Source organism: Triturus cristatus, chromosome 11 (assembly GCF_964204655.1).
Source record: "Triturus cristatus chromosome 11, aTriCri1.1, whole genome shotgun sequence".
Classification (NCBI taxonomy): Eukaryota; Metazoa; Chordata; class Amphibia; order Caudata; family Salamandridae; genus Triturus; species Triturus cristatus.
In genome coordinates this window covers 1,041,596,159-1,041,608,315 of record NC_140594.1, presented here as the reverse complement: position 1 = coordinate 1,041,608,315, position 12,157 = coordinate 1,041,596,159, and the positions used below count along the sequence as shown (strand labels likewise).

Below are 12,157 nucleotides of genomic sequence, written 5' to 3'. Positions count from 1 at the left end.
TTTTCTTTATGACGTTTTGTACAGACTGAGTTTAGCAACTCTGACCATGGGGAGGTACATTGTTCATACAAACAAATTGCAAAATGAACCTGCATTCCAGTGCTATAAGGACATTGCAGGGCATCAGAGGCTGAATTAACCCCCGAGAGGGTGGCGTGTCATGGGACCGCAGTTGAGTAGTGTTAACAGTGTTTCTATTTTTTTTAACCATTGGCAAATGAGAACACTGAGGATGATTTAAAAAAGTAAATTCAGATTAGTCCAAATCTTGTGTTTTTAAATTTTAGGTGCCCTATGGGGAGGCGAAGTCCCACAGAGAAATTCCATATTGTCTTAAGGAAGTCTGTGGGAGGTTTCTTGCCTGTATGTAGTATGATTTTGACTCGATTTTGCTTTATAAATTGTTTATCCTGCTAGGTATGTAGGGCCCCCTCAAATTTTTATATATATACACATATATTATCTGAAAGAAACATGTTAGTTAGATTCCTCACCTTTAGAATATCCCCAGGCGTCAGGCTGGATCCGGAAAGATTTTTCGTCAGCAATACCCTTGCGCATCGCTAGGCGTCATCAGCGGCCCCGCGTCCGTCGTCGACGTCGTGATCGCCGGGATGACGTCGTCGGAGTACTTAGACGCCGCCCTCGCACACGGACGTCAGTTCTTCTTTTTTCCGCGCCAGTAAGCGCCGATCTGGGAAGAGCATACCCTTTTACTCACTTTTTGACTAAACTTTTTTGAACTCTTTTTGGTTCCATTCTCGTCGACCTCGACTCTGGTGCCGATAGGGATGCCTGACTTCAAAGCTTGTGACTCCTGTCACCGACTGATGTCGGTCACTGACCACCACCGCCGGTGCCTCTATTGTCTGGGGGCCGACCACGATGCCGAGTCGTTCCTCGACTGCTGGGCCTTGACTTCGAATGCTAAGCGGGCGCGGTCCCGAAAGCTGCTCGAGTTCCGCAGCCACCATCGCTCGTCGGGGTCCAAGTCTTCGAGATCCGGTAAGTCGAAGCACAGCAAGAAGTCGAAGAAGAGACATCGCTCTTCTGGCTCCCCTTGCCGGTCGCAAGACTCGGCTGAGGGTTCGGGTGGCACCACCCGCGTGGCTCCGTCAGAGATTCAGGGGTCCCGTCCGTCCCCATACCCTCCGGTCCCTGGGACTGACGCGACTCCGGCGGAGGTCAGTGCCTTCCTCATGGCCATGAGGAACCTGGCTCTGCCGTCGATGCCTGCCGGCGCACCTTCGGGCCCCGCAGGCTCGACTGGGAGGCCTAGCGAGCCGGCGGCCCCAGCGCCGTCGTCGACTCCGGTCCCGACGCCGCAGGTCCCTGAGGGATCCAGGCCTGGATCCCAGTCGGCACCGGTCAACCTCACAACCCCTCCGCCGGCGCCGACTCCTCCGGTGCCACCCCCGGCGCCGCACCCGACGCCGATGGGTGGCAATTTCATCTTCCGCCCTGCTCTGATCATTCCACCTGTATACCAGGAATCGGATGACGGTGACGACTGGGAGGGGTCTGAGGACCCCCTGGCCCGGCAGGGCCAGTTATCTCAGGACTGGGCAGACGAACTGTGGGAGGCCAGTTCTCTTGACTCCTCTCCTGACACTGGCTTCATCTCTCCTCCGACCGTGGCTTCGGAGGAACGTGCTCCAGTTTCTGTGGTGCTGCGCAAGGCGGCCGAAGCCCTTGGGCTGGAGCTGCCTGCTGTGGCTGTGAGGACTAACCTCCTCACTGAAGTGCTCCAACCGTCAGCAAGCTCCTCGGAGCCTCTGCTGCAGTTTAATGAAGCACTCGTTGACGTTCTGAAGGGCACCTGGTCCAAGCCCTCCACAGTACCTCCTGTGGACTGGAACGTGGCCCGGCGCCACCGCCCTGCACCGGGCGACCCCAGTTTTCTGTCCATGCACCCCACGCCCGAGAGCCTGGTTATCCAGGCCTCTACCTCCCAGACCTCCTTCCCGTCAGCTCCCCCGGATCGGGAATCCAAAAGGCTGGAACAGTTTGGGAAGAAACTGTTCTCCTCCCTTAGTTTGGGGTTGCGGTCTATCAACACCGCGTGCCTTTTGGACCGTTACTCCCACTCCCTGTGGGATAAGGTGGAGGACGTGCTGCCCCAGTGTCCGGAGGAGTCCCGGACACGGCTCGCCCAGGGGTGGGGCGCGGCATGGCATGCAATCCGATGTGGACTGGACACAACGGACTCGCTGGGCAGGGCAATGTCAACCACAGTGGCGCTTCGTCGCCACGCCTGGCTGCGGTCCACAAGTTTTTCTGGGGATGTCCAGAGCACCCTCATGGACATGCCCTTCGATGGCAGTCGCCTTTTTGGCGACAATGCGGATAGTGCGCTGGAGCACTTTAAGGACTCCAGGGCTACGGCCAAGTCCTTGGGCCTCTCGGCCCGCGCCCGCAAACTTCCGCTTTTCGCCCCTTTCGTGGCCAAGGAAGGGGCGCCCCCTCACGTCTGCCTAGCCACAGCCCGCAGAACCAACCTCCACGCGGACGTGGATTCCACCGAGGCGGTACGGTGGGACAACGTGCCGGTCCGTCCACATCTACCCCAGCAGCAGTAGCATCCGCCTCAAAGCCCTCCTAGTCCGAGCTTTCAGGCCCATTCCACGCCAGTGGGAGGCAGAGTTTGCCATCACCTGCTCCACTGGCGTTCCATCACGTCGGACAGGTGGGTGCTGCAAATCTTCCGAATGGGCTACTCCCTCCCCTTCGAGGCGACCCCTCCAGCCATGCCACCACAGTGCCACCGACTTTCGGGGGATCACTTGCAACTTCTGCAGGAGGAAGTTACGGCCCTCTTGGCCAAGGGGGCCATCAAGAGCGTTCCTGGTCCAGAAGTAGGTTGTGGTTGTTATTTCCACTACTTTCTGGTACCCAAGAAGGGCAAAGGGGGCCTACGCCCTATCTTGGACCTCAGGAGCGTCAACGCCTTCCTCCGGAAGGAGAAGTTCAAGATGCTCACCTTAGCTCAGGTTCTGGCTGCCCTAGACCCTGGAGACTGGATGGTAGCGTTGGACTTGGAGGACGCTTATTTCCACATCCCCGTCCTGCCGGCCCACCGACGTTACCTGTGGTTCACGGTGGGCCACGAGCATTTTCAGTTTACCGTGCTCCCCTTCGGCCTCACCAGTGCCCCTTGGGTGTTCATGAAAGTGATGGCGGTGGTCGCATCTCATCTGCGCAGATTGGGGGCCCCAGTCTTCCCCTATCTTGACGACTGGTTGTTAAAGGCGGGCTCGCCCCAGGCAGTCATCTCCCACCTCCAGACTACGGCCGACCTCTTGCATTTGCTGGGGTTCTCCATCAATGTGCCGAAGTCGCATCTGAGTCCCTCCCAGAAGCTCCTCTTTATCGGAAAGGTTCTGGATTCGGCGCAGTTCCGGGCCTATCCTCCGGAACAGCGGGTCCGAGATATTCAGGCTCTAATTCCCATCTTTCAGCCTCTCTGCCGGGTTTCGGTCAGGTTGGTGCTGCGGCTTCTGGGTCTGATGGCCTCCTGCATCCTCTTGGTGCATCACGCCAGATGGCGAAGGCGAGCTCTGCAGTGGGACCTGATGTTTCAGTGGTCCCAGCATCGGGGCAATCTGTCCGACCATGTCTTGATCTCGGAGGGCACTGCAAGACCGTTGCAGTGGTGGCTCACGGACCGCGATTGGGTCAGAGGCAGATCCCTCTCCCTTCCCCAGCCAGAGCACGTAGTAGTGACGGATGCATCCCTCCTGGGATGGGGGGGGGCACATGGTAGAGGCGAAGATCAGAGGCCTCTGGTCTCCGGCGGAGTCTCACCCCCATATCAACCTTCTGGAGCTGAAGGCGATCCGACTTGCACTGAAGGCATTCCTTCCCTCTGTCCGGGGAAGTGTAGTGCAGGTGTTCACGAACAACACCACCGCCATGTGGTATTGCAACAAACGGGGCGGGGTGGGGTCGTGGACACTTTGTCAGGAGGCTCTGCGCCTCTGGACATGGCTGGAACATCAGGGCATCACCCTGGTGGTTCAACACCTGGCGGGCTCTCTGAACGCCAGAGCAGACGAACTCAGCCGCCGGTGCATGATGGATCACGAATGGCGTCTAAACTCGGATGTGGCGTAAGGCCTCTTTCCGCAGTGGGGAGAGCCTTGGTTAGATCTATTCGCCACCGAAGAGAACGCGCAATGTCAGCAGTTCTGCGCGTTGGAGTTTCCAAGGCGACACTCACTCGGAGACGCCTTTCGTCGCGAGTGGAGTTGCGGTCTGTTGTACGCCTTTCCGCCTATACCACTTATGCCCAGAGTGCTGAAGAAGATCAGGCGCGACCGGGCCCAAGTCATCTTAGTGGCTCCGGATTGGGCACGAAGATACTGGTATCCCGAGCTACTCAGTCTATCGATCGATCCCCCGATACGAACACCTCTTCAGGAGGGCCTTCTGTCGCAGCAGCAGGGGATGGTCCTCCACCCAAACCTGTCCAGTCTACACCTCCATGCGTGGAGATTGAGCGGCGGCAGTTGATGCCATTTGACTTGCCTCCTGAAGTCTGTAATGTTATTCTGGCAGCCAGGCGTCCCTCCTCAAAATCGGTATACGCCTGCAGGTGGAACAAATTTGTGGCATGGTGCACAGCAAAGGCTGTGGATCCCCTTTCTGACCCTCTTTCTGAGGTTCTCCTCTTTCTTCTTTCCATGGCCCAGCTGGGTTCTGCTCTGGGCACCCTTAAAGGTTATCTTTCTGCTATTTCTGCTTTCTTATGGCTTCCTGATCAGCCTTCTCTTTTCAAATCCACTGTTGTTTCTCGCTTCTTTAAGGGCATTACTCACATGTTTCCTCCTATCCCTTTCGTAATGCCTCAGTGGGATTTGAATCTGGTTTTGACGTTTCTGATCTGCACTCCCTTTGAGCCTCTTCATAATTGTCCCCTTCGTCTGTTGACGCTTAAGACTGCTTTCCTGGTTGCCATCACCTCTGCTAGAAGGGTGAGTGAGCTCCAGGCTCTCTCTTCCAAGCCTCCTTTCCTTTCTGTCCATCCGGACAAAGTTGTTCTCAGGACTCGTCCTTCCTTTCTCCCTAAAGTGGTAACTGCCTTTCACATCGGACAGTCTGTCACGCTGCCCACCTTCTTTCTGCTTCCGCATCCCTCGAAAGAGGAAGAGAGGCTCCACCGGCTTGACCCAAAACGGGTGCTGTCTTTCTATCTGGACCGCACCAAACAGTTCCGGGAGGAAGACCAACTCTTTGTTGGCTACGTGGGCGCTAAAAGGGGCGGGCGGTGCACAAGCGAACCATCTCTCGGTGGGTCGTTTTGTGTATCAAGGCCCGTTATTCCTTAGCTAGAAAGGAACCTCCTGTAGGGCTGAGGGCCCATTCCACTCTGGCCACAGCGGCGACCACTGCCCTGGGCCGGGGAGTACCCTTGCAGGACATTTGTCAGGCAGCAACGTGGGCCTCGTTGCACACGTTTGCCAAGCACTATTGCCTGGACAGCCAAGTCCGGAGAGACGGCTTCTTTGGCCGTTCTGTTCTCCAGGACTTTCTGGTGTGATCTTGGTTCGCAGACCCACTACCAGGTTTGGTATTGCTGGGGTATCTATTCTAAGGAGAGGAATCTAACTAACGTGTTTCTTTCAGATGAACAAGTTACTTACCTTCGGTAACGATATATCTGTAAGAAACATTAGTTAGTTAGATTCCTCACCGACCCACCCATCCTCCCCTTTCTGCAAACCGATATCTAGGATTGAGGTCATCCCTTTCAGGGCCCTAGAATTTTTTGGCACCAGTGTCGGTCTCTTGCATGGCTCTGCGTTCCTGGCGCGGAAAGCTATGTACAAGAACTGACGTCAGCGTGCGAGGGCGGCGTCTAAGTACTCCGACGTCATCCCGGCAATCACAACGCTGACGACGGACACGGAGCCGCAGATGACGCCTAGCAACGCACAAGGGTATTGCTGACGAAAAACCTTTCCGGATCCAGCCTGACGCTTGGGGATATTCTAAGGTGAGGAATCTTAACTAACTAATGTTTCTTACAGATATATAGTTACCGAAGGTAAGTAACTCGTTCAACAGGACATATAGACTGCAGGGTCATGTTGTAGTTACGAAAAAGAATATATAGCCTGTGCTAGTATCCGCATCATATCACAGGATGCATTTATGATCGTCTGTAAGTCTGTGACTATGACATTACAAGATATAGGTTGCTCAGATAGGAGTTCCACTGTCTTATTTCGGGTATCCATCAGCACAAACTAATTTAGAAGCTCATGAGGCTTTTGTTGAAAGACGAAATCCAGTCAATCTTAGTAGAAACTAGATTTAATGTTGCAGCACAGCATAAGACCGCGTACTCGGGGTCTACAACACAAAGATTCTACATTCTAAACAGTATCAAGGCTACTGTTCAGAGCACAAGTAAAAGTAAACAATATATAAAACTATGTACCTAACATATATACATCATATTTATAACTTAACATACAACACATCTCTCCCCTTAAAAAGCAAAGTATTATAAGGAAAAGAAGAAACCAGCAGTACACAAAATATTATATAAAGTCCTCCTATTTCACAATGTCTTACCCTTCTTGCCCGTTTTACCTTGCAAGTCACCGACTCTTCCTCCACGTCCCTGAACTGTAGAGACTTCTAGCCTCAGATTTCTTATCGTAGAATTTCCATAGGCGTCAGACTGGATCCGTTCTTTTCTTTCCACACCAGCCAGCTCTGATCTGGAGAAGAGCTACACCTCAGTCACTTTTTAGCAGGATTTTTGATATTTTTTGTCAACTTCTTTTGAGTTTTTTTCCTCCTGGTGTTGCAGTGATGTCCTTCAAAAAAGCCAGCTTCAATCCCTGTCGAGCCTGTCATTGACTGATGTCGGTGATGGACCTGCATCCTGTATGCCTTTTGTGCCTCAAGCCAGACCATGACCTGAAGTACTGCTCTGACTGCCACACCCTGAATCCCAAGGCCTTGTGGGAGCAATCCCTCAAGCTTATGGCAGGTTGGCATGCGGCGCCGTACCGTCTAGGTCCCAGTCAAGGAGAAGGTCCCAGAATCGGTTGCGGAGCCCTAAATACTTGTCTCACTCCAAGTTGTCGGGACATTCTGGTAGTTCACGTCACAAGAAAAAGAAGTCCTCCTCCTCCATCAGCTGACTTGGTGAGGGAGCAGCAACGTTCAAGACCTGACTCCACGGTACAGCCTGTGCCTGGGCTAACTTCATGCCTCCCAGATTTTCCGGGACCCGGAACAACCCCAGCCCAACTGAAAGAGTTTTATGAGATCATGCGCCTCATATTTGGACAGCCTGACCCCTCCGGTGTGTCTTTAAGCCCCGAGTGGTTGGCTGTGGCACCATCTGGTTGTGCGCCGGTGGTTCTGGCTTCACTCAGGCCCCATGGATCTGTTCCTGGATCCGGACCCGCGTTGGCGTTCCAACTCAACCTTCCCCGACGCTGGTACCGATGGGGCCCACTGGCGGTGCCAACCCCATTCTGATCCTTGACTTTGATCCGGCGCGACTGGAGCCTTGCCTTCTAGATCAGTACGTAAGCCCTATTCTGTTGGTTTAGGACTCGGGGAGGACTGGGAGTGGTCGCTGGACGCTGAGGAATAACAGCCATACGAAGAGAACCCTAACATGGACTGGTGAGAGGAACTGGGTGAAGCCTGTGGCCTGGATACTTCTCCAGATACTAGTATGCTTTCTCCCCCTACCTTGTCATCTATGGAGGAGGGAGCCTCTAATGCCATGGTTGTGCAGAGGGTGGCTGAGGTCTTGGACCTTCAGTTGCCCTCCGTGGCAGTCAAGATTAACTTCTCGACAGAGGTCCTGCAAACGGAAGTCTTCCCCCTCAGAACTGCTACTCCCTTTCAACGAAGCCCTCGCTGAAGTCCTTCTGGGTCCAAACCCAACACAGGAGCTTCCGTTAATAGCACGATTCCCTCCGCCATCACCTCACTTCAGGGGACCCAAATTTCCTCACCCAATACCCTACCCTAGAGATCTTGGTGGTCCAAGCCTCAACTCCCCATATAAATTCTGATGCATTCCCTACTGCGTCCCTGACTACCCCCCCCCCCCCCCCAATCCAGTCGTCTCTTATGGCTATGCCCTTTGATGGAATCCGTCTCTTTGGAGCGCTTCAAGAACAGTCGGGCTACGGCCAAGTCCTTGGGCCTTCCTATGGCCTCCCGTCACACTAAATCCACCTTTCGCTCCTTTTGTGGCTACAAAGGAGTTTCCAGCCATGCCACCACGCCGTGCATGCTCCCCAGCCTTTGCGCATCCGCAGTACCCACAGACAGACCTTGTGGGTCAGGCAAGTAATGTTCTAGTTAGTCCATCCCCTCTTCCCCAGCAGTAGCAGCCTCCAAACTCTCCTAATCTGCCTTCTACCTAATATGGGCACCCAATTGGCAGCAGGATTCGTCATCACTTGCCCCACTGGCAGTCCACAACATCAGACAGGTGGGTTCTGCAAATTGCCCGAAGGGGCTACTCCCGCCCCTTCATGACAACTCCTCCCGCCATGCCACCATCTCAAGACCAGCTGACAGAGGATCATCTGTAACTTCTCTGCCAGGAAGTCACTGCTCTCTTGGCCAATGGTGAGATAGAGAGTGCCGACACCAGACGTGTGTCAAGGTTGGTATTCCCGCTACTTCTTGGCCCCCAAAAAGACCAGAGGCCTTTGTCCTATCCTAGACCTAGCGAATAACGAATGGTGTCTCCACCCAGAGGTCAGGCAAGGTCTCTTTCAATTGGGGGAGAGCCTTTTATATGAGATTTGTTCGCCTCTGCAGAAAACCGGCAATGTCAGCAATTTTGCACACTGGAATTTCCAAGGCTGTTCTCCCTCTGAGGCGCTTTTCATCTCGAGTGAAGCACAAGCCTTCTTTATGCTTTTCCGGCCATACCACTCCTTCCTGAAGTTTTCAAGAAAATCAAGAAAGACCACGTCCAAGTCATCATTATGGCTTCGAATTGAGCATGGAGACAGTGGTATCCCGAGCTACTGAGTGGGAGAGGGATGGGCGGAAGAAAAAACGAGGAGGCCGAAGTTGGGGCTCAATGATGCTAGGATTTATTTAGAATGTCCAACACAGAGGAAAGATAAGGGGGGAGGGGGTCGTCCTCGTCTCCTTGTAGTTGTGGCTGCTGTCTCTCTCCGCCTTGGGCCGTTCTTCTTTTGGTGGGTGTCCCGGGAGGCTCTCGAATGAGAGGAGAAAACAAAACAGAAAGGAGCGGTAAGTTGACCTGATCCTTGGTAAATCAGGCAGGATAGAGCCCTTCACCTCTCTCACGGGTTGATAGGCATGCAGTCTCCAAGTAAAGAAGAACCAATATATAAAATAAAACAAAAGGGACAAAGAGCCAAGGTTCGGTTCGTCTGACCTTTTCCTACCAAGGTCTCTTGAAGTGCTTTGCGTTTGTGAGGGGGCGTGTCTGTGAAGTGTTTAAGTGCGGGGCAGGTCGGCGGCAGAACGTGAGGGGTCGGGCACAGTGCAAGAAACGGTACAATCAGAAGTATATACAGTGATCCCGTAGTGTATTTCCCCTCGTCCCCATCCCTTTACTCCCTCCCTTCACTCCCACCCAAGTCACGTACCGCGTTGGCCGCAACTCTCCTGAGTTGCGACGGCTCTCCAGCGTCCTCCAGGGGCGTCCAGCACTCGTCTGACCAGACTTCCGAATCTCTGCCTTCATCAGGATCTTGAGAGTCGAGGTCTTCTGGTCTTTCCTGCTCTGCTCCAGTCGCGGTAGTTGCTCTTGTTTGGGCTCTTGTAGCGCGGCGTCTCTGTTCTCTTGCTCCTTCTCTTCCGGGCTCAGCGCGCCTTCCAGGTTCTCGGGAGTTTCCTTTAGGAGCTGAGGCTTCAGATTTCCATTGGTCGAGGTCTCCCAGCTGGGTCACACGTCCCTGCACGCAAGAGGCAGCAGGCAGAGTTAACTCTTGCTTCCCCGGCATTTTTGAACAATTAGTGCTTTGTACGGTGTGCTGGGGACATAAAGATAGAGATTGCGTCACGGCGTCCCCGTCGGCCCTCTCACACTGAGTATGGCCATCGATCTCCGATCAGGCTGCTCATTCGGGAAGATCTTCTGTCGCAAGAGCAGGGGAAGCTCCTCCATCCGAACCTGCCCAGCCTCTGCCTTCTTGCACAGAGATTGAGTGACGGCAGTTGACAGCTTTCAACCTTCCTCCCGAAGTCCGCAACGTCATCTTAGCATGGTGTGCAGAAAAAGACATTGATCCCTTTTCTGCCCCCCTTCCTGAAGTTCTCCTTTTCATTCGTTCCCTTGCTGAGCAGGGCTCTGCTCTGAGCAATCTAAAGGGTGATCTTCTGCCTTTTTTCCAGTTACCTGACCTACCCTCCCTTTTCAAAGCTTCTATTGTACATAGGTTTCTGAAATGTCTTGTTCATCTTTTCCCTACTTCACCATTTATCTTGCCTCAGTGGGACCTTAATCTGGTCTAAACAACAGCTTTGACTTTAACATCACTTCAAGAGTCCTCCAGTTTCACAATATCTTCTGAGGAGTCCTGGCATGCCAACATTTAAATTGAGTCTTTTTTTGGAGTCCATGTGGGTGTCTCAAATGTTGAGGTTCAATTTGTTACCTCATTTGACATTCCAATCTCTAGAGACAGTGACTGTGTTGAGATGCGTATAGTCATGTATTGTGCCTTGATCAATCTGCAATGAATTTTACTATACAGTGAAATATGTTGACTTTCTCTATACATGTTAACTCTTTTCTTTTTTGACAAAGTGCTGTCACACAAAGAATAAATGAATTTTTGAGTCACAATTTAGGACTTTTCTGTTTAGGCTCTATCCTGTCTTCACACTGCGGGGGATAGAATAGAGTGAGTTTTATGGAGGAGACACATCAGTTACTTAAAACTCCCATACAGACCAATGGCAGAAGTCATCCATCAGTCAAATTGAACACAGTTTTGCTTTCCCACCCCTATTAGTCCCTCAGTAATTTGTATGAAATAAACCTCTAATAGGACCCCTAGGTGGAGGTATGAAGTTACCTCAAGTGCTCTTTTTGGTCCTCTTGTTAGGTTTCTTCTCTTATTTATTGCTCTACTTGAAGTATTTTCAACCAATCCAGCCCTACATTAGGTGTTTGGGATATGCAGCTAGTAGCTTTTATACAACCTAAGTTGTAGGTGTATTTTCTTGTTTCCCCAGTGGTTATAGGGTAGAAATGTAATCTCATTGTAGCACATCTATGTTTACCGGGTTCTTTATTTTGTGATATAAACTTCACCAAACTTGGAAAATGTAACGGATGGGAGTTAAGCATGATGTACCTTCCAGTCTTTTTTGAGTTCTTTATGTAAAAAGCTCTCTTTGGAAATGTCCAATGTCATCACATAAGCAGCCCTCACCCTTCTCATTTTGTCCTCCCTCCACCACAACGTCCTGTAGATGTTTGTAGTACTTAATCAGCAAATATTTTCCTTAAGCTGTTAAATTATTACAGTTCTACACGCTAACTGAGATGAAGCCTAATTCATTCAACATTTGTGTTTGTTTTAAATCAGCATAACATGTTTTTTATTTTACCTACAGCTGATGTGTGAACTGGGAAATCAAGTTATTAATCGAATATATGAAGCTAAATTGAAAACCCTTGAAGTAAAGAAGCCAGACAATGAAAGTCCAAGGTACTTATTTTTATGGGTATATTTCTTTAAGTTTTAGGATTTCTTTATCATTCGGTTTTTCCCTGGAACTCTCCAGCTGTGACACTTCTACAGGGACCCTCTTTAACTTCGAACCATGTGGGACGATTTTGAATGTAACAATTTAATCCATGTTTAATCCATGTTGCCTCTGCACGATCGAGAGGAGCAAAGCTGTTTTTCCTGTGGTTTCAAACAATAAAGAAATGGTAGTTACATAGGTTTTAAATCCAACAAATAGATCCAAAAAAATATAAACTGTACATCTGCAAGTTTGTTACACCTTCACTTTGTTTTGGGTGGAGAAGAAGAGTACATGGAGTTCAGATTCACATGAGGACCAAGACACCTGGTGCATGTAGAGTCTACCATATAGTTAAGGGATGGGCTAGGTTTCGAGGGAAAAGACTTTGAAGAAACAAATCAGAGGGTAATAAGGTTCAGTAAGCTGG

The 12,157-nt window shown here is 51.5% G+C and overlaps 1 protein-coding gene across 4 annotated transcripts in view; it reads left to right on the top strand.

The window, feature by feature from the left end:
• Positions 1-12,157, top strand: part of ACAP2 (ArfGAP with coiled-coil, ankyrin repeat and PH domains 2) — a 402,036-nt gene that overhangs the window by 318,414 nt on the left and 71,465 nt on the right. For all 4 annotated transcript variants that reach the window (XM_085635275.1, XM_085635276.1, XM_085635277.1 and 1 more), the window contains one exon: positions 11,593-11,687. In XM_085635275.1, the coding sequence (XP_085491401.1) occupies positions 11,593-11,687 (95 nt within the window). The remainder of the gene's footprint in view (positions 1-11,592; positions 11,688-12,157) is intronic.